This window comes from Hesperophylax consimilis, chromosome 1, assembly GCF_061612785.1.
Source record: "Hesperophylax consimilis isolate HC1 chromosome 1, BYU_Hcon_1.0, whole genome shotgun sequence".
Taxonomy (NCBI): domain Eukaryota; kingdom Metazoa; phylum Arthropoda; class Insecta; order Trichoptera; family Limnephilidae; genus Hesperophylax; species Hesperophylax consimilis.
Window position 1 is genome coordinate 36663395 of NC_142836.1, and position 27740 is coordinate 36691134.

The following is a 27740-nucleotide window of genomic DNA, read 5'->3' on the forward strand; positions in this document are numbered from 1 at the left end:
CGTGATAAAAATACAATATAAGCCAGTATAGTGTTAGCGAGTTATAAACATATTATATTCAACCTACCTACGTAAGTTCAAGTTTAAAGTGAATTAACAGTTTTAGGTTATTCGTTCGGTTTTTTGAACAATGCTTGATACTTGACATGTGTCTTCCTCCACAACGTATAAATGTTATTTATTATATCGATAAACTTATTCATGTTATTGATTAGTGTTATCCTGTATTATCTTATTGTTTTGGTGAAATTAAAGATTTTTAAACATATGTAACCATGAGTTCATGAGGCTGAAAAATGTCGGAATTTTTCGTCGTACTGTCGGACAATCATGTTTTGGAAATTTTCTTCAGTGTTTTTGCAAATTTCTTGTCATTTTGGGTGTCTTCTTCTCAGATTAACAAGTTTCATCTTAAGGAAATGCACTGTAAAAGTTTATTTTCTTAGTCAGATGAACCTTGCCCTTGGAAAACATTTCGACATTTTTCTGCTTCAAGGACATTTTTATTTTTATAATAGTTTTTTTGGGCTAGTGAGTGAATAGAGTAGGCTGAGAGTAATAATGTTGTCTATGGTCGCATCTTTTTTTAAATGGCCTTGAGTTTCCTCTACCTTGTCTACTGCTCTGCTCCGCACGGTAGGTACTGCTTGTATATCTGTGGTTAAGTACTGTATAATTCTGTTGGATACAAAAAGCCGGAAGATATCGATCTAGAGAGTGGTATATTTATGGGTAGACTGTAGACCAACATCAGAGCATGATTTATTTATGACCGACATGAAACTACACTGGCAGCGTCGCGCGTCGCTCGTTTATTTCGAAAACACATTCGCTTCGATAATCAACCATGTGCTTAACCCCATCACTATTTACAATCGAAAACAATAATAATGTTATCTGTATCTTGCTTTATCTCTGGTCAGAAATTATTTTGGTTGGTGTTTTTTGGTTTTTGACTTTTATCTTCTTCCAATTTTTACGCATAGAATCTAAACAGAATCTCTAAAAGTAGTATTTTAATAACATTTATTAGTATTGTCTTAAAATTGTTTGTTTTTAACTTAAATCGGCTCAATCTTGGCTACTTGTGTACGTGTTCTTAAGAAATATCGAAGAAAAATATTAATTTTTGTGAACATGTTATGATTGTCGGCCATATTTGTTATCGTCATTATTATGGTTTTGCCTGTATGTTTTGACCGTAGTGACCCCTCTAAATTTTCTATTGTCAAATTAGAGATTTGAAAAGTTGACAATATTGAGTGATTTGCGTTCTAACATGGCAGAAGCGTTGTGCCTCAAGTGGACGGACTTCCACTCCAGTATTGTCACTGCCCTGGAGTCCCTCAAGTGTTCCGAGGACCTGGTGGATGTCACTCTAACCTGTGAGGGACAGAACATGAAAGCCCACAGAGTTATTCTATCCGCGTGCAGTCCGTACTTTAGAGGAGTTTTCAAGGTACGTTTTACACATACATTTGATAAACTTTTTATTCTACACCTACCTAGGTGCAGCTAGAAATGCATTATTTGATATATAATATTATGACAGGTCAACCATATTTTTTGTTTAGAAATAAGTGAACATAATATGAAAATAGTCCTTGTACTTATCGTAGACATTCCAAATTGATAGACTTGCCCTAACATGAAATGTGGCCATCATTTCGATTAGCCGGGGGCAAACCACATGACCATATTATCGGCACCACCAGGAGGATTCGTGAATGCTTTGAATAACATTAGTCGTAAATTAACCTCCGAAGAGCGCACATTGAAATAACCACACCATGCGCAGAAAAGTAAAGTAAAGTTCCCTAAAGTAAGGCAAATGTTTGCAGCGCAGTACATTGTGGGACTTTTCTACGCACGATCTGAATGTTTGTTTACAAACAAACCGTTTAAAAACAAATGTAAGTTAAGTTTTTTAAGCCTGCAATTTGTGCACCGTTGTAAAAAGGACTAATGGTGATTTTAAAATGCGAGTTGCCTGTATACTGTCGAGATTCATTTATTTACAAATAGTGATGTAGACCCGGGAATATTCCCCGGGGAATATTCCCCGGGGAATATTCCCCGGGGATTATTCCCGGGATAAGGAATATTCCCGGGAATATTCCCCGGCCTGAAATAAATTCCCGAAAACGGGGAATTTATTTTATTTTTAATAAAATGGTTTCTACACTTCTCTTGGATGCTTTATTGAGTGTTAGCATGTAAAGTAAGCCTGCAAACATTTGCAGTAAACGAAGCTGCCTCATCTTTACTTCGTGATATGAAGAACAGCCTGTTGGACGATGATGTTTACTGGACAAGAGTGACATCATTAGCCGATGTTCTGCGACCGATTGTTTCCTGGATTACACAGCTAGAGAGAGAATATCCACTAACACACAAAGCATTGTATGCTTTTGAGGATATTGAGAGCATTCTAAGTAAAACTCTTCCAGCGTCTCTACTGTCACATGCCGCAGAGAAGCAAATACTGGAAAAGGCGGCGCAGCGCAAAGAATTTGCTATTGCTCCAATACATCTGGCTGCTGCCCTACTAGATCCAGGTTCCCAAGGACATCTGCTAAGCCACGCACAGCAACTTGAAGTACTTGAATTCATTCACCAAGTAGCAAGTCAAATGGATACTGTTGATAGTGCAAATGTTCTTGTTGATTTAGCCAATTATAGGGCTAAAGAAGAATCATGGAGCATTCCTATGAAAGTGTGTCGATAAAATCACGCCAGTGACCTGGTGGAAGGGGATGTGCGGATGTTCTGATTTGTCACAGGTTGCCATAAGAATATTGACTGCTCCCATTACTTCAGCAGCCACTGAAAGATCTTTTAGCATGTTTAGTCGCATTCATACAACACGGAGGAATCGTCTAACAACTCAAAGAGCAGGGAAAATAACATTTGTGGCACACAATTGGAAACTTCTTTCTTCTGAAAGAGGCTCTCAAGTTGCTCCCAAGAAAACCCTTTCTTCCACGGATGAGCAGATTGCTTCGCATCATAACGTTTCAAACCTATCTGGTACTCGCAAACGCAAACATCCAATTGACTGTGCTGAGGAAGAAGAAAACGTAGATAATCCTGAGTCGGCAACAACTTCGTCCGGGTCGGATGAAGAAGAAGAAGAATATGAAGGTGAAAGTGGAAGCGAAGTTGATAATGTCAGTGTCCAATCGGTATCATCAGATGAACAGTAACGATCTGTGAAGTTGTGTCATTTTTACAGTTTTACGATTGATTTTTTATATGTACCGTTTAATAGCATAGAATGTATATAGGCTACTAATACTGTACAGTATACAATTATGTAGAGATACTACTCACTTTAAAATAATTTTGATCTGTGTTTTTTTGTTATTTTTCTCTTGGATCCTATTCCTATATATATGGGAATAGTTTTTATGGATCTATCCTGCTCTATATGTATCATATGTGTGTATATTTTATTTTTTATTTAATAAATATTATTCTTTTTGAGGTATTATGTTGTTAAAATCAAAATTCCCAAAATTTCCCGTCCAGGGGAATATTCCCGGGAATATTCCGCAGAAATAAATTCCCGGGAATTTATACATCACTATTTACAAATCACCTAGAACGGGGAGGTCACACTGCCACCCGTGCTCCTTGCAGTCTGTTTGTTCCCCTTTCCCTGATTGGCTGGACCATCAATTTGAATGCCTATGGTACTTATATAAATATATATTTTACAATCAATGCAAGAAATTTATGTAGGTGAAACTTACTAGGTATCATTATTATCTGCATTTAATCTCTTTGTTTTGAAACGAATGTTCAAAATCCGATGAATTAAATGATGATGCCCTGATGATGGACACTGCAATGCTGTCCGAAACGTTAGCTAAAGAAGGAGATAGCGCAACACGGCATAATACCCCAAAAACAAATCACTAGAATGAAATGATGTTTATGTATATCGTTATCCATTAAAGGTAAAATGAATAGTTGTGCCCAAACCTGCCCATAACATCAAATTCCTTCCAAATTGACTACAATAGTCAGTATCCGAATCGTATTAGCAAAAACAAGTATCATTTCTAAGTAAGTTACCACTTTAAACAAGCATATCAAACGGCACAAGTCGCAATGATTGGCGCATTCAAATTTTGAGATTGACTGCTTGCTCTCGGTTAATGTCAATACTATGATTGATACAACCCTACTGAAGAAGCGAGCAATATAAGCGTTTATCCCTAGATCCAATAAGGATACAGTAAAATAATCTTAATAAGTAAAGTAACCCAAAAAATGACTTCTTACACGTGAACTTATGCCTGTACTGCAAACTGAACAACTTAACATTGACGAATGTCGGTGGACGGCAGACACTAGCGGGCGTGGGCGAAGTCTACTGAATTACATTTCAAAAGAAGTCTGATCTTATGTAGCGCGGCGCATCCACTCCTCACCCGTGCCGCGTAATGCACCCCCGCCCTACTTAACAAAAATTTGTTTACTGAGACACGTTTTGCTCTGACTTGAAATGGAAATTTGTCTCAATTAAAGTAAATATATTATAGTGTCCCAGATAACCAAATTAAATTAGTTTTAATTTCTTTATTTGGTTTCTGTTCCTTGGCTTGGCTTTTGGGTGTTGGGTTTTGGCCCTAATAACCAGCTGCCCCGATAAACCGGCGTACTAACTAAGCAGAATCGACTGCAATAATTGTTTTTCACATGATTCTATATCTGATATAGGAGAATCCATGTCAGCATCCCATCATCATACTGAAGGACGTGCTGGCAGGAGACATGGCCCGGCTGCTGGAGTACATGTACCAGGGAGAGGTGACGGTGCAGGAGGAGCAACTCCCGGCACTACTGCAGACTGCCCAGCTGCTGCAGGTGTCGGGACTGGCTGCCTACACCCTCACTCCTCAGGTCAGCAATCAATCCATCCATCCATGGTCTCTTCTGGCCTACAGTATCGTAGTACTTTGATATTACTCTTCATGTTAAAGCATATGAATTGCATATTTTGTATTTTATTTAAAGCATTATTTTTACACTATTTATTGTCAGTACTATATAGTCAGATATTTCACTAATCAACCTGATTGTACCGACAATGAAACTGCTTAATGTACTATCATCCTTTTCATATTTTTAGAATAAAAACAATCAACAACGAACATTAATATCTTCCCCGAGTCACCCTAAAAGAGTTGTTCCACAAACAGTCAACACAAAAAAGCCAGCAGCCACAAACACGAGTCAGCAGAAAGACCAAGTCACCAATCTTAAACCAGCCATCTATCAAAATAAAAAAAGGAGAAATAGTACCTCAGAAAAACTGGCAGAATGCCTTCTGTCCGATCCAGTGAAAAAGAGTAAAAAAGAAAAAGTATTTCCCAATTCTTCCAAAATGTCCGAATCTACTTCCACAAGTGCTGAAATTGCCAAGACTGATAATACAGAGAAAGATAAATCTTCCGGAGTAAATAAAGACGATAGCCTGCCTTTGCCCAAACTAGTAACCATTGAACTTCCAGTTGCCCAACCCGATGACACTGAATTCTTAGCATCCGTTAAGGTAATTATTATTACCTAAATAATGTTTCTTCATAAGGTTTTCTTTTTTTTTTTAAATGAATGTTTTCAAATTTAATTTGTATAATGCCCTTTCAATTTTTAGTTTTTTTTATATTTAATATTATTGTTTCATTTATATAAAAACTGTTTATTTAGAAAAACAAATTCTGCCATGTAATTATTATTTGTTTCGTCTTCCGAAGACATTATCAAAAAGACTTCATCAAACACAGTTTGAAGTGAAACCTATTTATTATGCCATCTTTTAATTGCTTTCAGGTGAAACACGAAGTACTTGAAGATGAGGATCGAGAAATGGATCCGGTGATACAAGAAGCGGAAGGTAGCAGCTCCCCCAGTTCAAAACCTTTTTATGAGACTAGTATGCTGGCACGATCTCTGCTCTCTGGTTGGTTGAATATTCCTAATTTCTTCATATAACACACTGGGATGATAGATCATCAATTCTTCAGTCCATATTCATCCGAATTAACTGATTAATTTGTTATATTATCTTTCAGGAACACAGTCACTCAAAAGTGATGCAACCTTCCCAGCATCCACCACGCCTAAAGCAAAGTCGGCCCAAAGCACGGGTGAGATTCTACCTGCCGACATCAAGGGTGAGCGTCTTTCTCCGGGCGGTGACAGTCTGGAGCCGGAGATCCTCATTGCGGAAGATGATGGCCGAGGTGCCGGTGGACCACCAGCAAACCACGCGGCCATATGCGGAGACTGCCCCCACTGCGGGACCCAGTACTCCAATCAGTCCGCCCTTAAGTATCACGTAAGACTAATGCACTCAGACTTAACTAACAGGCTGTGCTGTTACCTGTGTCCACGTTCCTTCACCGTAAGGGACACCTTTAAAGAACACATGTGGTCTTTTCACGGACAGAGAAATTGAACTGCAATCTAAATCGTCTCTTTTTTTTCAAAAAAAAATTGTAACTTATTCATATTTTATGCCTCAACATGAATGAAATATTTTATTGCATTAAATACAATGCAGCAAATTTTTTCTCCATAATGTAAGTAATGTTTAAGCGTTTTTTTAAACTTATCTGCTGAGAAAATTTTTGCAGTGAATCTTTTTATCATTTAATAATGAAAATTCAATCTTATTGTATTGTTAATTTGTGTTTATCTACTCTGAAGTGCTAGTAGATTTTTACAACTGCTAGTTATTTATTTTTTCTATTTCTTGGTTGAGGTGTCTGTCATGTACAATACGTTCAAGGCTTTCCAACCTTTTTGAGGTTGAGAACTACTTTTTATCCTAGTCTTCATTGGGATCTACTTCTTACAAGACTTTTTGCTGTTACTTTTTTAGTTCTCCAAAACTTTGACTATTAAACCGCCTCATTAACAAACAAGCATGAATTTAGTAAAACCAATATGTCCCACAACGGGGATATAATTTTTGTTTGAAATTGAAAATATGGAATTATTAACATTTTTTTAAAATTCTCAATTGCAATTTTTGGGATTGACCAAAATCTGCTCCGTTTAGTCGTTGGAACTTGCCTTATTCCAACAGCAATATCCTGAATTTGACTTATTTGCCAACATTTTTTTTTACACTGTTTTGTCCTAAAACCTAAAATTCCTCATACATACATTTGAAAATGTCAATTTTTTAACAACATTTCAGAATGATCAATATGATCATGAATAGAAAAAAATAATTTAGCTGAATTTAACCCATTGGCCTCAAACGACGCCGTCCCGGCGTGTGTACGGCGATGTTAAAATCAAACGACGCCGTCCCGGCGGGTCTGCTGTCTGTCGGCTTAAAAACGAAAAAGGGATACATTAGTAACATCTGTGTTTCAAATTTTAAATGCCAATCGCTCTGTAGATAATTAAGCATTCATTTCGCAGTAATTTGCAGGACTCCGTTGGTACAGTTTTTTCCTGATATTTACGATTGAAATTTTGTTATATTTCAGCGTCATTGAATTTTTTCAAAATGGCGTGTGGTTCGGGAATTGACAAGCTTGTTCGTAAAACGCGTGGTGGGCGGCTAACATTAGCCCAAATTGAAAAAATATATATTGTAATAAGAATGATAAGTGTAAAACTTTTCTTAATCCAATTATAAAAAAAAGAAAAAAAAATGGTTTTTATAAAAAAAATATTTTTATATCCTCGTTTAATCATATTATTATTATTTTTTTTAAAACTGCATATATTTTTTACATACGTTAATTCAATGCACAAGTAAATTAAAAAAAATTGTTTCGTTTGCATTTTTAGTTTAAACGTTATGTAAGATTTAGTACACCACTGCAGATTTAAAACTTTGGTACAAAATTAATTCGGATGTGAAGGACAATTTTTTAACTAAACAATTCGGAGGCCAATGGGTTAAAGAAACAAAATGTTTCAATTTATTTATGCGTTTGTGCTTTTTTACTGGAAATATACCAAATTCTCGGTATTGCATTGTTGCGAGATATTTAAGGTTTTTTAAGTCACTGTTATTATAATCCAGACAAGAACTATTTAAAATTATTGTAATAAATAAAAGAAAAATTTAGTGTTGTAATACGAAGTCACGAAGGTATGAAGTGTAAACGAGTCTTATGTAAAGTCCATGGTACTGGCTGCGCTCTGCTGTTGTTACCAAAGTCTGAGCTTGTGTCCTTGAAAGAGTGTTTGCTGACAGGTATATATTTTTTAAATATGACTAAAGTGGGATAATTAAATATTAGTTTAAGTTTCGCCTTATGATATGCTGAAGGGAAGTGAGTTTTGGCATTTACCAAATTGGGATTTAAATTGAGAGTGATTTTTTATATGTGTGCAAATGGTTGACTTTATTGAGTTCGGCAAACCCAATTGGTTCACAAAGATGGGAAATTTTCTTAAATCATAAGAGAAAATCATAGATCATAAATAATCTAATACAGGACTAGCTATAGCAAGCGCTTCCCAAGGCCCGCAGACAGACACGTGACAGAATGCGCGGGCGTCCATCCTGTCTACTTCCTTTATCTTGTTATCAATGAGTTGTGTACAAACTTGCACCGGAGCGCCGCGGAAGTTTGCGAAGGGAGCGCGCCCAGCCTTGTGTCGGCCGCCTGTTATAATTCGTTGCGTAGATCCCTTGGACTATTTGGCTTCGAACACGCGCCCGGTACGCTGGCTATAACTTGTCCCCAATACAACTATTTACATTTTACAAATTATCTCAGTTCTCGAATAGTACTATAATATTCCATTAAAATATACAAACAGTATAAAAATATAGGTAAAATTAAATGTGTGTGCCTTTAATAAATTATTTTATATCAGTATCTCAAATAATGCAATTTAACATAAAGTAAGTTAAAAAATATATTTTTACATATCACATGGGTACAACCGTATTTTATATCTGAAATTTGAAGTCATTCACAACGACTGTGAATGGTTATGTTATGAAAAAACTTTTTAAAGTCAGTTTGCTTACTAATGCTAAATTAAGCTAAGCAACGTTCCGTGCGTAGCACCTACGGAAGCTTTGTTTGGCACAACCCAGTATTTTACACGATGAATGTAAATAATTCTTATTTAATGACTTTGCACGCTCATACTCAAGGTGTTGGTATAAAAAATTCCCCCACAGTTGCAAAGGTCATATTTGAGGAGGTAAGCGCAGACTGGAGTAACTCACAAAGAATCCCGAAAGAAGTTTACAATCGAAAATGGCTTTAAATGTTGTTTCATCAAATAGAAGTGAATAGATCAACTAAGAAATGTATTTCACTCCGAATTTCATGTTTTTTGGTCCAACCTTTAAGACTTAAAGGAAATATGTATCTTAGCTCGACATGTTCGTGGGTTACGCCACTTCTGCGCTGACCACCTCATTTTATGGTAAGTCATCAAGACTTATCTCTTTCATATTTAAATTATTTTTGTGTTCATTTGCTTTTTTGGTGGTGTTAAATAATCATAATTTTATTGAGGTGTTTATGATTTTGTTATCTATCTGCTTGAATTTGTTTATAAATAATCTACTTTATATTGAAATTATAATCTTATAATGGTGTACCTGCATACATCTACCATCTCTACTGCCGCCTGTTTAACTAACAACTTTCTATAAATATCTTTATTTACACTTAACATTTGATTATAACATTTTTGATTAAGTTTTATTCAAAGTTCAAAAAAGGATATATAATAATATGTTTTACCATTGTTTAGGTATATTAATTATTAGAATTGTTTAAATAATATCTTCAACTTTTTAAAACCATTTTCATGGTTTTTTAGAACCAAGTTTCAATTAATTTTATTGAACATTTTATTATTAGTGCGTTAGTTTTTAATCTTTTTTCGAAAAGTTGTGAACTTACAATATATCCATTATATTTTAATGCTTATTAATTTTGCTTTTTGAGTGATATTTCCTAAATTGAGTTTATGTTAATTAACTAAAAAAAAAAAAACTTTGGGTGTGTTTTATATTTTGTTAATATTTACACAAAATTTATTTGCAATGGTTAGAACATTTAATAAAGGAACTGTTTGCAATGTGACTGAAAATTAGAAGTGATAAAAATTATTCGCCATCATATTTTTTTAGGTGTAGTTGTTTATTATTTTTAGTGTTAACTTAGGTTTGATGCTGGCTGTTGTTGGCCTGAAGATGACAAAAAAGGGATTTACATTGCGTAAATTTTACTTTTACTACATTTCAGATATTTTATTATTATTAAACATATTCTATTCATTTGTTTACATGCAAGCAGTGGTGGCTGATACATTTTCATGTTACAAGGCTGAAAAATTATTAAACAAAATTATTCATAATTTATATTGTTTTAGTCAAAATTTTGTACGAAGATTATTATCAGGATTCCGGTGTAAGCTTCAAATATCTTCAATCAAAATATTTTGTTTTTCAACTACAACATTGCTAATATTTACGTTTTTCAATGTTGTCCTCCAGCATGAATGTAGTCTCCAACCGTCACTGTGAGCAAGAGCTATTTATTATGCATATTCATTGTTTTGTTTAATAGATTTATTTAGCAATAAGAATATTTATTACTATCCAAAGTGCCTTTACAATTTTCATATTATTTATATTACATTATGTCTGAGCACAATTTTTTGAATTTGATTTGTAATATTTTATTTGTTTTCAAATAAAAAAATATTTTATTTATCATTGCAGTTTGTTGTTCCTATTCTTCCGTCTCCAAAAATTTATAATATACACTTTTGCTTTTGACCTTCTTCAGTCTTTTTACCATCCTCAGTCTGTTCATAGGCAAGGCCGAGAGATTCAATGGCCTTGAAGGTATCAGCTAACATGGTCATGGCTGCCTTGGGTAGGGCAGTGGGGAGGTTGACCTCAATCACCACTACCAGATCTCCTCTCCTCCCTTTCTCTCCTGGTATTGGCAACCCTTCTTCTTCTATTGTCTTGGTGCACTCACTCCTAAAAACCAGCAACATTATATGTCGAAAACCCAAGTAAAATGACACACTAATCTGACTGCAATCTTTAGTGTTCTCAATAAGGAATTTGAGTAAAAATATTTACGGCCATTGTTCCCAATCCTTCCGATCAACTGTTGAGCTGAAATTTTAGCTCAACACATCTCTAACGCACAACTTCTCTCTTTCCAACGGAAAGGTGAGGACTATCTGAACAACCAATTTAAGGAAACCAAACTTCTGGATTTAGCTTGCCTCAGTAAATGACTAGTTATAAAAAGTGTCGATAGAGTGAAAAATATTCGCGATGTCAAGATATGGTGGCATTAAAGTCAAGCTAACACCTTACTTTTAACGTATTACAAACGTTTGTTTAAAAAAATGTAAAATATCAGCTTATGTATTACAGTATTTAAAAAAATATTATATGCATTAAATAATTCATCAATATTTATTTAACATTGAAAGTTCTACTTTGATGTCATTTTGTTGTCTATGAAAGTGGTCGGGGCCACTTTCATAGACAACGGTAAAGATATGAATGAAACAGGCCAATCGAACATTACTGATCAAATCACTTGGCTGATCTGAGCCTGAGATTGATCGTTCGAAAAGTTAGGAACAACGGCTGTTAGACTTTTTTTTAAATATATTCATGTAGATCAAAAAAACAAAGATTCTGAATATACTTATATAAATTTACTCTCAGAATTAATAAATCGTTTTGAAAAATGATTTAAAAGCTCTACTGTGTATACGCTCCATGATTGGTCAAACTAAATCTGATGTCAAATGTACTCCGCGTTAAGTTTGTAGAACGTAATAATTAAACATCGCTTTCTGTTACATGCGTACTTTGATAATAAGAGAGGTCGCTATACAGTTGTGAATTGTGTATATAGGTGTGTTGATTTAAGTTTTTGAGATGATTTGTGTTTGCGCTTTTCGTTTTATCGATTGTTTTAACTTACATCATAGTATCTCCTGATATTTTAAATGCCAATTTAACGTTTTTGTAAAAATGAGTCAGTAGGAACTCATTTCAAATTTACGTAAAAGCAATGACGATAACCGCGCTGGCGAGAGCCCGTCTTACTGCCACGGTGTGAGTCACTTTCGACGATACCGTGTAGACTTCAGTGTAAGGGCTTTTTCTGGCGATGTTTTGGACGAAAATCACAAATTTTAACGTTTACAATTAATTTCAGTAGGAAATTTTGATATTAAAAAAAATAACTCAATTTAGTTAGTCAGAAAACATTGATAAAAATAATGTTCTGGAATTCCTTACAAAAGAATAAAAAAAAACTCCATACAAAATGCAGTAACCACAGATCGTTCAGCACATTGATGACGTCACGCACTATCCCGTTTCTTACCGCTCGGATTGCGATAGTTTTGGCAGGCTAAAAAATATACAAACTTGGAGAATTAATTTAACCATGAAAACAAGCTTAAAAAAATACTAGTATTTGAGTTTGAATGTGGATGTTGATAAAATAAATGTTTAAAAATGGACTCAATTTCCCTATTATTTCAGTTAGTAAGCTCTTTTTCGGTTCTGTGTCGTTCTCAACATGCGTGACACCGAAGGCAATAACTGCGTATTATCCCAAAACTACATAAAACGTATTTGGTGGTTTTTTAAATTCCATTAATTTTAGGCTATATGAAAAAAATAAAATTAATGTGTACAGTAATGGCAGTAAAGTTAGTTAATATGTACCGTAATGGTGGCACCAGCCTGACATGAAGGGTGCGCCTGTCCAGCGTGTGTATGGCCAGCAGTACTCCTGACATGGCGTACCTCAAGCTAACAGGCACATTGAGCACCAGATCATTTCCCGACCGCACAAATCGTTCATGGGGTCGGTCTTGAATCACCACCACCACGTTGGCTGTAACAACATCTCTGTAATGAGCACTGTTTTTTTTATTCTTGAAAAAATTACGATAATGAAGTTTTGTCTGAATTTTTATTTTATTTTTATGTTGACGAATAAATTTTCCATAATGATTTAAATTGTGCCATTGTTGATTTGCCGCCAAAACGACATGTTAATTTTTATTTGTGAATTCAGCGGCGTTAACGTCACCCAGGCAACGTTGGTGACAGACGTCTTTCTATATTTGGTAAGACGTTTGTTACATTGGCGTTATCCATTTATTTATTTATTTATTTATTTTTTAAGACATACACAGTACAATAAGATACAGTTAGATAAATTTAGTTATTACATAGTTGTAGTACCTATTACGTATGTCCATAAAATATCATTACGTAATTTCGCCTGAGATTGTTATAAAAGGAAGGAAGTGTGTGGATAATAATAAAAATGATAAATAATAATAGTAATAAATGAATTGAAAACAAGAATTATAATAAGCTCACGAATTGTAATTGACTGTTAATATGTACATAGGAGTTTTGAAAAATGATGTGAAAATATTTTTGAAATATGTCATGCCAAGAAATTTAATAATTATAATAAGCTCACGAATTGTAATTGACTGTTAATATGTACATAGGAGTTTTGAAAAATGATGTGAAAATATTTTTGAAATATGTCATGCTAAGAAATTTAATAAGTTAGTTTTGTATGTTAGAAAGGAATCATGAAAGATGTCTAAATGTAGTAATTTTTCGTAATGGGTGTATGTTGTGATTGCGCGAGTAATTACTGAGTTGTTTGCTGCATTGGTATTGTTGGCTTCAATATGAAAAAGTGTAGTGTGCCTGGTACGCCTTGTTGGAACATTTAAACCAATGACGGATAGCAATTCGGGACTATCTATTTTATTATTTAGCAGATTATGTAGAAACAACAGGTCTGACAATGTGCGTCTTTTTTGTAAAGTTAACATATTATTTGTAGTTTTGTTGTATTTCTTGAGCAAATGTTTCGAAAATTTATTCTGTATACTTTCTACTAAATCTATGTATACCTTATATTGAGGATTCCATATTGTGGAAGCATACTCCAGTGGACTTCTGACCAATGAACAAAACAAAATTTTCAGAGTCTTAGCACTTTTGAAAACTTTGCATATTCGTAATAAGAAACCTAGCATTCTGTAGGATTTTGAAATAATGTGTTCAATGTGCTTGTCAAAAATTAATTTGCTATCTAAGTAAACACCTAGATCTTTACACGTAGACATAGGTTGTAAAGGTTTGTTATTCAAGTTGTATGGATATATGATTTTGTTTTTATTTCTAGTAAATGTAATCGAGTGACACTTAGATATGTTTAAGGACAATAAATTTGATTCACAATATACGCACAAATTATCAAGATCGCTTTGCAATTCCATACAATCGGGTAAACTCTGTATAGCTTTATAAATTTTCATGTCATCCGCGTATAAAACAAAGTAACTATTTTTAAAGCATACGTAAATGTCATTTATATAAATATTAAATAAGAGTGGTCCAAGATGCGATCCCTGGGGCACACCTGAGACGATTTCCATTAAGCAAGATGCAAAACCATTGACAACCGTGATTTGATGCCGATTATTGACGTATGATGCGATCCATCTATAGAGGTCACCGTGAATTCCTAGACCTAATAACTTTTGTAAAAGAATATAATGATTAACGCGGTCAAATGCTTTAGAATAATCCGTATAAATGGCATCTACCTGGCATCGCATATCCATTTGAGCATGAAGAAAATTTGTAAAAAATGCAAGATTTGAAGTTGTGGAGCGATTTTTCATAAAGCCGTGTTGATTATTTAAGAGTGAGGGTGAGATAGTAGAATATAATTGATCGTAAACAATTTTTTCCAATACTTTACTTAGTATCGGTAATTTGGATATAGGTCGATAGTTCGAGACATCATTTTTACTGCCATTTTTATATATTGGGGTAATCAAGGCTGTTTTCCACTTGTCGGGAAATGTTCCTTCAGATAGCGATAGTTTGAAAATAACAGAAATGGGGGGTGTCAATTGTTTACTACAATAATTTATGAAGATCCCTGGAAGTTGATCATCCCCTGGCCCCTTTTTGATATCAATGGACTTAAGGTATTTGAATGTGATGTCTTCATTGATCTCGATTGAGTTGATTATGCTATTTGAATTAGAGCAAAGGCTGGCATTGCTTGTATGTGCAGGTTGAGCATTCGAAAATACAGATCCAAAATACTCAGAAAATAAGTTGGCTACTCCTCTACTGTCATTAGCAGTTTTTTCACCGTAAATCATATGATCAGGGATGGCAGGAGATTTTCTTTGAGAATTGACGTAGGACCATATTTTTTTAACATTATGCTGTATACCGGATTCTATTGTAGAAATGTAGGTTTTGTAAGCTGCTGAAGCGACTGTTTTTTGCCTTTTGCGAAGCAATGAAAATGAGAGATAATCAAGGGGGTTCCGATAACGCTTCCATTTTCTAAAGAATTTTAATTTTTCGTTTGTTATTTTTATTAAGGCTGCCGTGTACCATAGTGGGTATTTTCCAGATTTCACAACTTTCTTAGGAATAAACGCTTCGATAATCTGTTCAATTATAACATAAAACGAATTTAACGCTGTATTTACATCCGGTGCATTTATAACGGTTGACCAGTCGGTTTCTTTCAGTCTCTCATTGATCTCTGCATAATCTGCTTTATGGAATAATTTTATTGTTCGAGGAATTGAGAGGGTTGCAATAGTGGATGGAAATTCTAGTTCTACAATCAATGATTTATGATGAGCATCTTCTTTAACTAATGGGTGGTCGGCAAGCGACACATTAACTGAAGTGTTACAAAAGACGAGGTCCAAAATTCGACCGTATTTGTTAGGTAAATGGTTAAATTGGGTTAAATTTGCAAAAGATAAGCAGTTAAGTAACGCGAGTGCGCATTGATCTCTATTACTTGGCATTTGTTGATTATTCCATTCGATATTGGGCATGTTATAGTCGCCAATGATTAAAAACTTGTCATTGGGAAAACGGATTGTTAAGTCAGAAATAGTATTGGTATGACTGGTAAATAATGCTAATCTTTCTGATGATGTTAATTTTGGACCGACGCTAGGTAAATACACGCAGCACATATGAATATTATAACAATGACGATTCGATTTTGATGTATTGACAGTTATCCAGATATCCTCAGCGTCTGATTTCCAAGAGCGAGGGGTAACAAAAAATTCTTTTTTAATTCCTATGAGTACGCCTCCGCCAGTTGATTTACTAGTTCGGTGTATATCCCTATCATTTCTGTAAACAGAATAGCGATTATCAAATAATTCCTCATCTCGGATACTATCAATTAACCAACTTTCGGTAATGAAGATCAAATCATAATTATTGAGCAGTATATTTTGATGAAATTCCTGTGTTTTCGAGCGCAAACCTCTTGAATTTTGATAAAAAATTATTAATGAATCATACATTGAGAATTTTCGGTAATTACATTATTATGTTCGGTTTCTGTAGAATATATTTGAAGAATATTATATTCTAGAGTTATGTTATTAGTCATGAGTCCACTGGGCTTAGCAAAGCACAACATACTATTAATATCAATTAAAGTGAGTGAGTATATTATAGAATGTAGTAGTGAGCAGTTAGTGTAATTATTAGCATGTGGGGTTAATGTAAAAAGGGTGAAATTGAAAAAATTATGAAAAAAAATACGAAAATAATAGTAGTTACGAGAGGATGGGTGGTTTAACATTGCAGTGGTAGTTAGGTAAGGTTTTTTAGCTGTAATTCGCATGAGACGTGTATGGGTGGTGATGTTTCGTTTTTCCGTAGGTAGATTTTTGCACTTCTTATCCATAAAAACTGATAGTTGTTTTCGTTTTTGAAGGCTTTAGCGCACCTCAATATTGATTTATTCTTCCGCGTGAGATGGTCGTTGACGAAGATCCTCTGGTCAGCTCCAACCATCCCGATGGCCTTGGTAGTGATTCCTTTTCTTTTTTTGATGGCTGCGACAAATTCGTCCTTCTTCTTGCGGGAGGTGAATTTGGCGATTATGTTACCCGGACGTCCATCTGTCGTGGCTTGTGTACGATGGCGCTTACTGATTCTGCTAACGTATTCAATGTCACTTTGATGGAGAGGGCATCCAATAACTGTTGCGATATTCGACATCATGGTAGGTAGATTCTCGTTGGTGGTCTCAGGCATTCCATGTATTTCTATATTGTTGGATAGTAGTTCCTGGTCCCTTTCGTTGTTTCCCCTCTCTAACATGTAAACTGTTTGTTTTAATTCTGAGACCTCCATTTCTAGCTTATCAACTTTAGCTAATTTTTCGTTTATAGATTTCATATTACTTGAAAAATCTTCCATGACATTATTATTATAAATGATGACTTTTTCGAATTCCGCCATTTTACTGCTCATTTTTTCTATTTGTAGCGCCATTTTTCTAATCTCAACAGTTAGGAGTACGTTGCTTTGATCTGAGGAGCAGGATTGTGTATCTAAATTGTCCAGGGTTTGGATACAATTATTGCACTCCCACGCATCCTTTTTACCTTGCGACATACGTTTAAAAACACTTGCCGGAATATCAGCGCATTCGAAATGGATGGTGCATTTGCAAGTTGAACACTTTATACACTCAGCCACTTTCAGCTGCTTAACGCAATATTTGCAGGTTGTATCCATCTTATGTTTGGCTTGTGGCTGCAATAGGTTACAATACTGTGGGTAGCTTGAAGATTTTTGAAGAATAACTAAAACTCTAGATTTAGCACTTTTTACACTCCAGACAAGCATCCATGTCATAGTTACATTGTAGTCAGTTGGAACCGTTTCGAAATGTGAGGTTTTAAGTTGTTTTTGAAAGTAATAATTGAGCTTCACGGGTTTGACCATGTTAACTGGCAAACAAGTTTTAAGATATATGTAGCTTTTTTGAGTGGATGCATAAAAATAACATAATTCGTAAAAGTTAAGAGTCGTTTTTTTATTATATGACAATTCAAAGTTATGTTCATGATTATTAAGCTTTAACAATGGGAAAAAAATGTTGGTTACTATCCTTTTCATGAACACATGAACCAATTTATGGTATATAACATATTTATATGTTCCAAACCTAATAAGTGCCGAAAAGGAAAATATTACCAGTGCAAAATATACAGTAAGCATATTAAAGGTGAGATTAAGTTTAGTTAAAAAACAAGTTAATTTTTCATCCACGATTATTCATCTGGATCCTTGTGAATCACAAAAGATGTAAGTGATTGATGATATGACATGACATGGAATAACATTTTCAGGTAAGCAATGGCATGTGCATGATTCCATTAAAAAACCTTTAAAACGCAAAGTTGTAGCGTGTAAAACGTGTTAATTGAAAACACTTAACATGGTTTACATGAAACATGTTAGAAATGCACCAAAATGTTATCGTGGTCATATCTTCCTTACTTGAAGAGTTCAGATTATCATTGTCAAAAGAATCCAAAGAATTTACAATGTTCCACTTCATCCATTAATTGTGATGACGCAGAACATGGCATGTATTGACCATCCGCCATCTTGCATCACTTACCATTCTTTACTTGAAACAGTATGTCGGAGACCATTGATTAGATATCTCAAATTGTTCCTTAAAACAGTGCTACCTGTACGAGAGTATTCTCCAGTGAAAGAGGACATCAGAAAACATTGTTTACACAAAACGATTTTTTTTTCAAAAATGTCAATTAACATGGTCTATACCCCGGCAGCTCAATTATGAATGAATATGATAATTAAATGTTTTTGATGAACGATAAAACCTATAAAATGGATCCATTATATTTTTAAATTTCGCGATGACTCCAGTTCCTAGTTATAAGTATAACCTAAAAAATGTAGTGCTTTAGCTCACCGGGAATGTTGGTAGGTCCCTGGTCCCCCTGTTCATCGAAGGTCAGCCTCGTTCCAGCTAAGACTCCGGGCTCTATGGGAACACTGAGGATCCTCTCCCTGGCGCACAGATACTTCCGCTGAGAGTCGCAGAACTCGAGACGACGAATTAGTAACTTCTTGACACCGCCGTAAAACACCTGAAAGAGTACGGGCAATTGTTAATGCTATTGAAAATGTCTTCAATGATTCAGAACCGGGGCTAAGCGGTTGGCACAAGTTCTGTAATTTGACTTCACACTTTCGTTACATTTCGGCCCCTTGGCGGGTGCTTAGACATTGAGAAACGGGTCTGCATTTTTCTAGGTAGTTTGGTAGGTATTCTTTTCCTAGGTTCTAAGTTCCTCAAATACTATTAATTACGAATGAAAAATTTTCTTCCTAATTAATACTTAATCTAAGAAGCTACCATATTTAAAACTGTTCACCTCCTCCAATGTGAGAGGAAGGTCTCTCAGCAAATCTGGGTCTTGTTTCTTGTGTCCTTTCGCAAGGACGCTTGTGTTTATAGGAAGCGGGTTGTTGGTTTTCTTGATCAAGTTTTCAAAGGGGTTTGAAGCTCCGAAGAAATTCCTAAAATTAAAAATCCAAGTTTCATCCATTTGGATTATCTTTTGATTAGTCTATGGTAAGTAAATATTATTTCAAGATCAGTTGGGGCAAATGCATCATAATGTCTACAACCTATTTTAACACATCATTTTACAGATCTTCTGATTGTTACCTACCTACGTTATTTATTTTAGGAGTAATTCATTCCCAAACTTTTTTCGGAAATTGATCGCTTTTATTATTGTGAGCCTTTCGAATTCATTAAAATGAAGTGTCGGAAAATTGGAACAGAAAAAAAAAAGAAATTTTGAATGCATTCAAAATTGATAGAAACCTAATAATATATCTTGGTTAGAAATACAATTTTACTTCTAGTCATCACTTAACTGCCTGCTAATATACTTTTTTTAATATTAGGGTGGCAGCATATTTCAGATTTGATGACATTTTGTAGATTGAATCTTCAAATATATTGCTCAATACCTACTGTTAAACTGAAACTAAAACATATGAAGTTAGTTACTCCAGTGTCCTGAGCGGCTGTCCGTGGAAGACATAAGGCTTGGCCACCACGCCTGCCTTAAGTGCCTCTTCGCCCAGCTGGTCAAAGAGCGCACGGCTGCAGGGGTTGGCCAGGACCTCGTAGGCTTCCGCCACTAGGCACATCATGCGCTGCTCTCCGGGGAACAGCTTCACGGCAAGGCGTCTGAAACTAGAACATTTCATTTAGTTACTCCAGTGTCCTGAGATGCTGTCCAAAGACAGATGTTCAGGGGAGACGTAGGGCTTGGCCACCGCACCAAGCTCTTCCTGGTACAGGTGGTCGAAGAGCGCGCGGCTGCGGAGGTCGACCAGCACCAGGCCTCCGTCACCAGACACATTGTGGGCTGCTCGCCGGCGAGGTGCCTAAAAGTAAAACATAGATATGACCATGGATATTAATAAGAAAGAGAGATACGGCATGGAAACGTGCGAACTACAGCTGCACGGCAGCAGCATTGAAAGATGTGCATTTGCTGTGCCAAAGGCGGGGCACCGCTGTGCGAAGGTACAGTTCGAAGTAGTATGGGTGAACGATATTAGCGACACTTATCTGGTTTAACGGTCCATCATCCTTGTTTCCAATATTTATGCATACGAAATCAGTAAACTATCACCTTACTGCAATATTTTTTACAATTACACTCAGAGATGTGCAAAATGGGTACCCAAAACCATTTGAAATGCAAAATGGAAATGGGTCAAAACTTTTCCATTTGAAAATGCAAAATGCAAAATGGTTTTTAGAAAAGAAACTCCTACCAGGGAGCAACTTGACAAATGTAAATTATCTCTCATAGCGAGGTTGAGGACCGACTGATATTTGGGGCTTATGAAAAAAGATGAGTGGAGATAGTAGGAAGAATGTTGCAAAAAAGCATTTAAAATGGAAAATGCATTGAGAAAAGCATTTAAAATGCAAAATGGTTTTTAGAAAAGCATTTAAAATGCAAAATGGAAAATACCCATTTTGCATTTTGCATTTCCATTTGAAATGGATTTATTTGAAATAAAGCACATCTCTGATTACACTGCACTGAATTCACCGAATTTAAGAAGCTAAGATGGCTCTGATATACCTATGAGTACAATCTGCTGTGTTGGAGACAGCCAACTGGCCGTCACCTTGGTGTCAACTAAGTTGAAGAAATTTCCAATATAGTTGACACAGCAGCAGTAGTATTCAACAGAGGACGACTTGACCAGCTGCGAAAGAGGGGACAATGATTTTACACTACAAAAAGCGAAGTACATACTGCGACGTTGACGTGTTTTAATTTTTTATCCATGCATCGTTGTCGTATCCTGATTTAATTTTGTCAAATATTTTTGCATCCAACTTATCGAAAAATATGCACACCTATTGTTCAAATGAAATATTTTGGTAAATGTACAGAAAATAGGGACATACCTCGTACACAATTTAAAGTTAGATAATTATAATGTAAGTACATTGTAGTGAAAAAGTAAAAAATAATTTTTATTTATTTTTTATTTTTTTTATTTATTTAATATTTGTTTGTTTTTTACAATAAATATACAATTATACATATTATACAGTGTTATCAAGGTAAATAATAATAGCTTTTCCTCACCATAAAGAGACGAGGCTCTTGTGTTTGGTGAGTGAATCCTAGCTCAATTATATGGAATCATGTAAGTAAGTAAATAATATATTTGCAAAACCAAAGGGATAAGTAAGAAATAGGCAAGATTTATCAATAATACAGTTTCAAGATTTGAAGGAAATAATAATAAGAGTAAGATATGGACTTTTATAGTAGTTTTAGGTAATTTTTTAATTTTATTTTAAATTCCTGAATATCTTCAATATTTTTTAGATATAATGGGAGGATGTTAAAATATGTTATACCTAGATAGAGATAGGTATTTTGTGTGTGCTTTGTATTAAGTTTTAGGATTTTGATATTTTTTTGATATCTTGCCGATGAATTGAATTGTAAGTTATTTAACTGTATTTCTTTATAAATTTGTAGAATTGAATATTTTTTATATATATTGTCTATTGTGGGTACATTGAATATTGAAAAGAGAATCTCAGTAGAAAATTTGGATGGTTTTTTCAATATTACTTTAATTATCAATCTTTGAACTATTTTAAGTGGATTTAATATATTGTTATAAGTTCCTCCCCAGCCAATAATACCATATTGTAATATAGATTGTACAATTGCATAGTAGACTCTTTTTAGGTTTTCTAGTCTAAGAATATTTCTAAGTCTTTTAAATATATAAATACATTTTCTAATTCTTTTGACAAGTTCACAAATTTGTTTTTTCTATTTAAAATGTTGATCTATATATATACCAAGATATTTAATTTCAGAAGTTAGACTAAGTATAGAACATTCTTGATTGCAATTAGTTCTGTTACATTTAAGTTGATGTATTATAATTTTTAATTCTGGTATTGATTTAAATTTGTTGATAGAGAATGGGATACATTTTGTTTTTTCAGTATTTAATGAGAGGAGGTTTTTATCGAACCAATTTTTCAGTATATTAATATCAGTATTTGCTAAGTTATTAACATTATTCCAATCAGTACCTTCAATTATTATGACAGTGTCATCAGCATAAGATATTATTTTTCCATTTAATCTTTGATTGAATATGTCATTTACACAAATGATAAACAGTAACGGTCCCAGGACTGTACCTTGAGGTATGCCGAAGTGACTTGTTTTTTGTTGACTAAGTACATCGTTGATTTTTACGACTTGAGGGCGTTTGAAAAGGTAGCTTTTTATCCATTCTATAGCTGTACCACTTAATCCAATGTTTCTTAATTTACTTATAAGTTTGTCGTGTGATATGCTATCAAAAGCTTTTTTAAGATCTATGAAAATTCCAATGCATTTTTATGATTTATCTAATGAATTATGAACAAGACTAGTTAATTTTGCAATTGCATCCTGAGTGCTTCTACCTTCCATAAAACCGAACTGATTTTCATTAATTAATTTATTACATTTTACAAATTGGTTTATCCTTTTTTTAACTATCTTTTCAAAAATTTTTGCTATGTTCGAGATTACTGATATGGGTCGGTAATTGCTAACTTCTTCTGGGTTACCAGATTTAAATATTGGAGTAATGGTAGTTTGTTTGTAGATTGATGGAAACACTCCGCTTTGGAAACTTACATTTATTATGTGTTTTAATGGTTTAGAAATTTGATTTTTAATATTTTTTAAAATATTAACTGTTATTCCATCAAAACCCGGGGCAGAACCTCCTTGCATACCGTTTATAATTGATATTATTTCGTTCTCTGTGGTGACTTGGAATGTTGCTATATTATTGTCAGTATCAATACTACAGTCTGGAAATGTTATATTTGTGTCAGTATGAATGAGATTGGCTAGATTTTCCCCTACATTCGCAAAGAAGGTGTTAAATATGTTTGCAGCTTTTGAGGGATTTTCTTTACAACATGTTTTCATGTTGTCATGAAATATAGTAGCTATGTTGTTATTCTTGTTTTTTTTCTTGTCAATTATTTCATTTATAACTGTCCACACTCTTTTACTATCATTTTCAGCCTGATTCAACTTTTGTTTATAATACTTTTGTTTTGTGTTTTTTATAATATATGAAAGTTTGTTTTTATATGCTTTAAAATGATTTAGTAAATTTTTATTATTTGGTTGTTGAGTAGTTAATTTGTAAAAAGCTTGCTTATGTCGTACAGATACTACTAAACCATGAGTAATCCATGGTTTTATAGGTTTCAAGTTCGACACTTTGGATTTGGTTATTATATTATTATTTGTCGAGTCATTTATGCATTTAGATATTTTTTCTTCAAACATTTTACAACATATATTGACATCATTACATTGTAATAATTTATTCCAATTTTCCGATTCTAATTGGTGTTTTAATGTATCCATATTAAGTACTTTTTTTGAGTAATTATTTTGTTTAAATAATGGCAAAGTTGGATTGCTGAATTTATAGTTAAAAATACATGAATAATGATCAGTGATAGTTGTATGAATGACAGCTGATTTTATATTTTGGATATCAGGAATATTTGTAAAAATGTGATCTAAGCATGAGGAGCGTTGACCTTTAACATTTCTAGTATAAGAATTTATGCACGATAAATAATTGAATTCTGCTAACATATTTAGATATGTGTCTTTATCTTTACTAGAATAGTCATTTGCGATATTTAAATTCATATCTCCAACAATAATAGTATTTTTATTTCTAAAATTTAACAAAATATTTTTTAATTCATCTATAAATTGAGGTACTATCGATGTATGCGTACGATAAATAGCAATAATGTTATAATATTTATTAACGTCTTTAAATTCTATATTTAATATGTTAACATTACTAACATTAATTATTTCTTTAATATTGAGAACATTATACTGGTTAGAAATAAATAATCCGATACCTGGGTTTTTGTTTATTTTGTTTATTGTCGCATGGTATGTGTAGCCTGGAATAGTGTACCTAATTGATTTCGCCTTTCGCCATTCTTCAAAATATGTTTTCAGTTTTCAATGTTTGGATTTTGTCGTTAATGCTTCTAGTTTCTTCCGGTAGTCGATTGAAGAAAGTTCTTCCTAGATAAGTATGATAATTTTGTGCAAAAGTATTTAATTTTGAAAACATATTTTGAGGACAATCTCATAAAAAAAAACTGTTTCCACCTAAATTGATCACAAATATAACCAATACCTCACTCATTTTCAATAAATGACCATATCTTCTACAAAAATGTGGACATTTATCATGTCTTATTACATTTTTCCAAAAATTATGTTTCCTTGTAATGTCTGGTAAGTGGTATGTTTATTACTTAAGGCGATGCACTACGTTGTGTAATATTTTAAATTGAGCCGCTATCAATAACAACCCTTACGTAGATAGCGATAAGGTTTAAATTCCCGCTTAACACCATCCGCCTGTTTTGATTTATGCAAGAAATAAACATGGCCAAAAAGTGCCTTTTATTTTATTTTGTGGATGTTCAGGAATAAATATTTAATTTTTTTCCGGTCATTTTATAGATAACTTAATTTGCCACATTATACAATAAAATCATAACCTAAAATGGGTTCGTTAGTAGGAGATTTTGAACTTAAAAGCAGTTTTCAAAGGCATATACATTATTTTTTTCTGGGCTTATAAAAAGACTTAGGACGGGTTGTTTCGGAGAATTTGAACAATTCATCAAATTTCAACGTTCGTTTACGGGTTCTGTGAAAGTCCTTTTCAAATTCTGTTATTATATCATTATAGGCTAGTTGCTTGACAGAACTGAAATAAAAACGGAACTTAAAATATCTTTCACAGAACTTGAAAATTAACTTTGAAATTTGAAGAATTGTTCAAGTTCTCCGAAACAACCCGTCCTTATATAAAAAATACTCGATTATTTCAAAGGTCAAGATGTATTCTACTCGTAGTATTTAATTAAAGCATTTAAAACATTTCTAGGCGACCAAATTTTCAAACCAAAAACACATGATTTTGCATTACTACGTATGGCATCGACTTAACTACCAGGTGACGTGTGTAGTATATGGGTATGTGTGTGTGTGTGTGTGTGTGAGGGTGTGAGGGTGTGTGTGTGAGGGTGTGTGTGTATGTGTATGTATAAGGGCGCGTGTGGGTATATATGTATGCGCATTACACCGTTTATATTATCGACATGATGCCACGTTTGAATTTGGGCAGTGAATTCAAAGAAATGTCAATGTTTGATTTTAGACAAATATCATTTAGAGTAGAGTATGAAGTGCTCGTACATATATGGTTAAAAAAAAAATTGGTCGAAGCATTTCTTTATCACTTTAACCTAATTGATTTTTACTACTTGCAGGCGATATTTTATGTAGTTGGAAATCCATTTAATCTTGCATTATCTTTTATACCAATATTATTCAGTTTTCTCAGTAGAATCTCATGGGATATGCTATCGCATGCCTTTCCGTAATCAATAAATATAACTGCACATTTTTCACCCTTATGTAATGAATGATTCGTAAATGTATCAAGTTACATTGCAATAGCATCTTGTGTGCTAAGTGATTTTATAAAACCGAACTGGTTTTTGTGTAGAATTTTGTTACTTTCTAGGAAATTGACCAATTTTCTTCTCTTTTTTTTACCCAAAATATGATCACATGATACTAAAATAGATTCGTAGGTTCTTAGTTTGGGTTGAATTAAGATGTAAATAAATAATAAAAAAAAACAAGACTAAAAAACCATATTAATATTATTATGTCAAAACATAGCGCGATGAAAAAACGCAAAATTATCCGTTTTTTAACGAAGTAGCGACTAAAATACATTATTTGCATTTCTGAAAACTGAAATACTTACTTATCCAACTGATACAAAGTGTTTTTTTTATATAAATTAGCTTACTAAGCGTGTCCCTATTTTCTGTATATTTACCAATATTTTTTTGTAAACTAACCAGTTTCGACACAGGATTCAGAAGCAGTACGCAGATAAAAAAAACATGTAAACACTACTTCTATAGAAGTAAGTACCTAATAAAAAAGTCTGTTTATCCCTTCGAGCTTCTAATGCTACGTATAAACAGGACAAATTTTAAGAACGAAAGGAACGAAGCAACATTTCCCTTTTTTATTCCTTTCCGGTAATTTGTAGTTTGGCTCGCGGAAATGTCCTGTTTATACGCACCTTAAGATGATGGTCATTTGCATTATGTGTTTTTCCATTTTGGTAAACTTGTCAAATTCCGCTGCATGCAAAGGCTCTTTAAAAAAACAAACTTGATTTTACCTTAATTTATGCGCATTTCCCAACCTTCAAACCAAACATTGATTGAGAAAAAATGGAATTTTAATGCATCTTTTACCATCTCATACGACATAATACAATACAAATAGTTATTTCTTCAAGTAATTATGTTGTAACCAAGTGCTATTTACTTTTTTTGCGTAGTTTGTCTCCATTTTTTTGTACAAAAAATATTGATCTTCTTTGCTCAATGTCATGCGTAAATCCATATTTAAAAAATAACTTTTATTGACATTTAAGGCAAATAAAACCAAAACTAAACTTACGCATTTTGAATATCTTGCAGCGTGCAAGTTCGTTTAAGTGAAAGTATTCCGTAATAATCAAGACCCATTTTTATCCATGTAATATTCACAAAATTTCTTATCAGTATTTCGCGTCTGAAGTGGTCTGAAGTAACAAAAACAATGCTTTTAATTTGAAGTTGCGTGATTCTATTTTCTAAAAATATTTCCCTCTATGTTTCAGGTTCCTACAGAGAATTCTCACATAATTTTTAATAATGTGGCATTACAGGGCCAGCCCTGAGCCAATCGACGCCTGGCGCAAGTAGAATGGTGTAATATTCTTAGGTTCTAGGTAGACACAAGGCCAGCCTGAGCCAATCGGCGCCTGCTGCGAGTAGAATGGTGTAATATTCTTAGGTTCTAGGTAGACACAGGGCCAGCCTGAGCCAATCGGCGCCTGCTGCGAGTAGAATGGTGTAATATTCTTAGGTTCTAGGTAGACACAGGGCCAGCCTGAGCCAATCGGCGCCTGGTGCGAGTAGAATGGTGTTATATTCTTAGGTTCTAGGTAGACACAGGGCCGGCACTGAGCGAATTGGCACCTTCTGCGAGTAGAATGGTGTAATATTATTAGGTTCTAGGTACACAGGGCCGACCCTGATCCAAAGGGCGCCTGGCACAAACTTTTCGCCCCCTGTAGTAGACGGTAGACGCATATG

General features: G+C 34.0%; 2 protein-coding genes across 3 annotated transcripts; one reads left to right on the forward strand and one right to left on the reverse strand.

Moving 5' to 3' along the window:
• Positions 1 to 934: 934 nt before the first annotated feature.
• On the forward strand, positions 935 to 10717 carry LOC149426792 (uncharacterized). Of its 2 annotated transcripts, none has more exons than XM_089633256.1 (5): positions 935 to 1459; positions 4729 to 4911; positions 5141 to 5563; positions 5842 to 5971; positions 6084 to 10717. In XM_089633256.1, the coding sequence occupies exons 1-5, from the start codon at positions 1280 to 1282 to the stop codon at positions 6467 to 6469; spliced, it is 1302 nt and encodes a 433-aa protein (XP_089489382.1). In that variant the 5' UTR covers positions 935 to 1279; the 3' UTR covers positions 6470 to 10717. The 2 variants fall into 2 exon arrangements, with proteins under 2 accessions (XP_089489382.1, XP_089489390.1); XM_089633264.1 differs by lacking the exon at positions 935 to 1459 and adding an exon at positions 3618 to 3962.
• On the reverse strand, positions 10167 to 27128 carry LOC149426793 (dnaJ homolog subfamily B member 13-like). The gene is made up of 7 exons (XM_089650986.1): positions 27061 to 27128; positions 19956 to 20144; positions 19309 to 19453; positions 18843 to 19020; positions 12728 to 12899; positions 10812 to 11002; positions 10167 to 10198 (listed from the first exon to the last, which is right to left on the reverse strand). Exons 1-7 carry the CDS (start codon positions 27126 to 27128, stop codon positions 10167 to 10169), a joined length of 975 nt encoding a protein of 324 aa, XP_089507112.1.
• Positions 27129 to 27740: the final 612 nt, after the last annotated feature.

Bases quoted from the DNA above. Each gene is read 5' to 3' on its own strand.
- LOC149426793 (XM_089650986.1), bottom strand. From the start codon at position 27,128: ATGGGTCTTGATTATTACGGAATACTTTCACTTAAACGAACTTGCACG. The intron at 19,454-19,955 runs GTAACTAACTTC...TTTTAATTTTAG, and splicing joins CAGCCGCTCAGGACACTGGA to GAATTTCTTCGGAGCTTCAA. The intron at 11,003-12,727 runs GTACATATTAAC...GCTGGTTTTTAG, and splicing joins AGGCTGGTGCCACCATTACG to GAGTGAGTGCACCAAGACAA.
- LOC149426792 (XM_089633256.1), top strand. From the start codon at position 1,280: ATGGCAGAAGCGTTGTGCCTCAAGTGGACGGACTTCCACTCCAGTATT. The intron at 5,564-5,841 runs GTAATTATTATT...AATTGCTTTCAG, and splicing joins AATTCTTAGCATCCGTTAAG to GTGAAACACGAAGTACTTGA. The intron at 5,972-6,083 runs GTTGGTTGAATA...ATTATCTTTCAG, and splicing joins GGCACGATCTCTGCTCTCTG to GAACACAGTCACTCAAAAGT.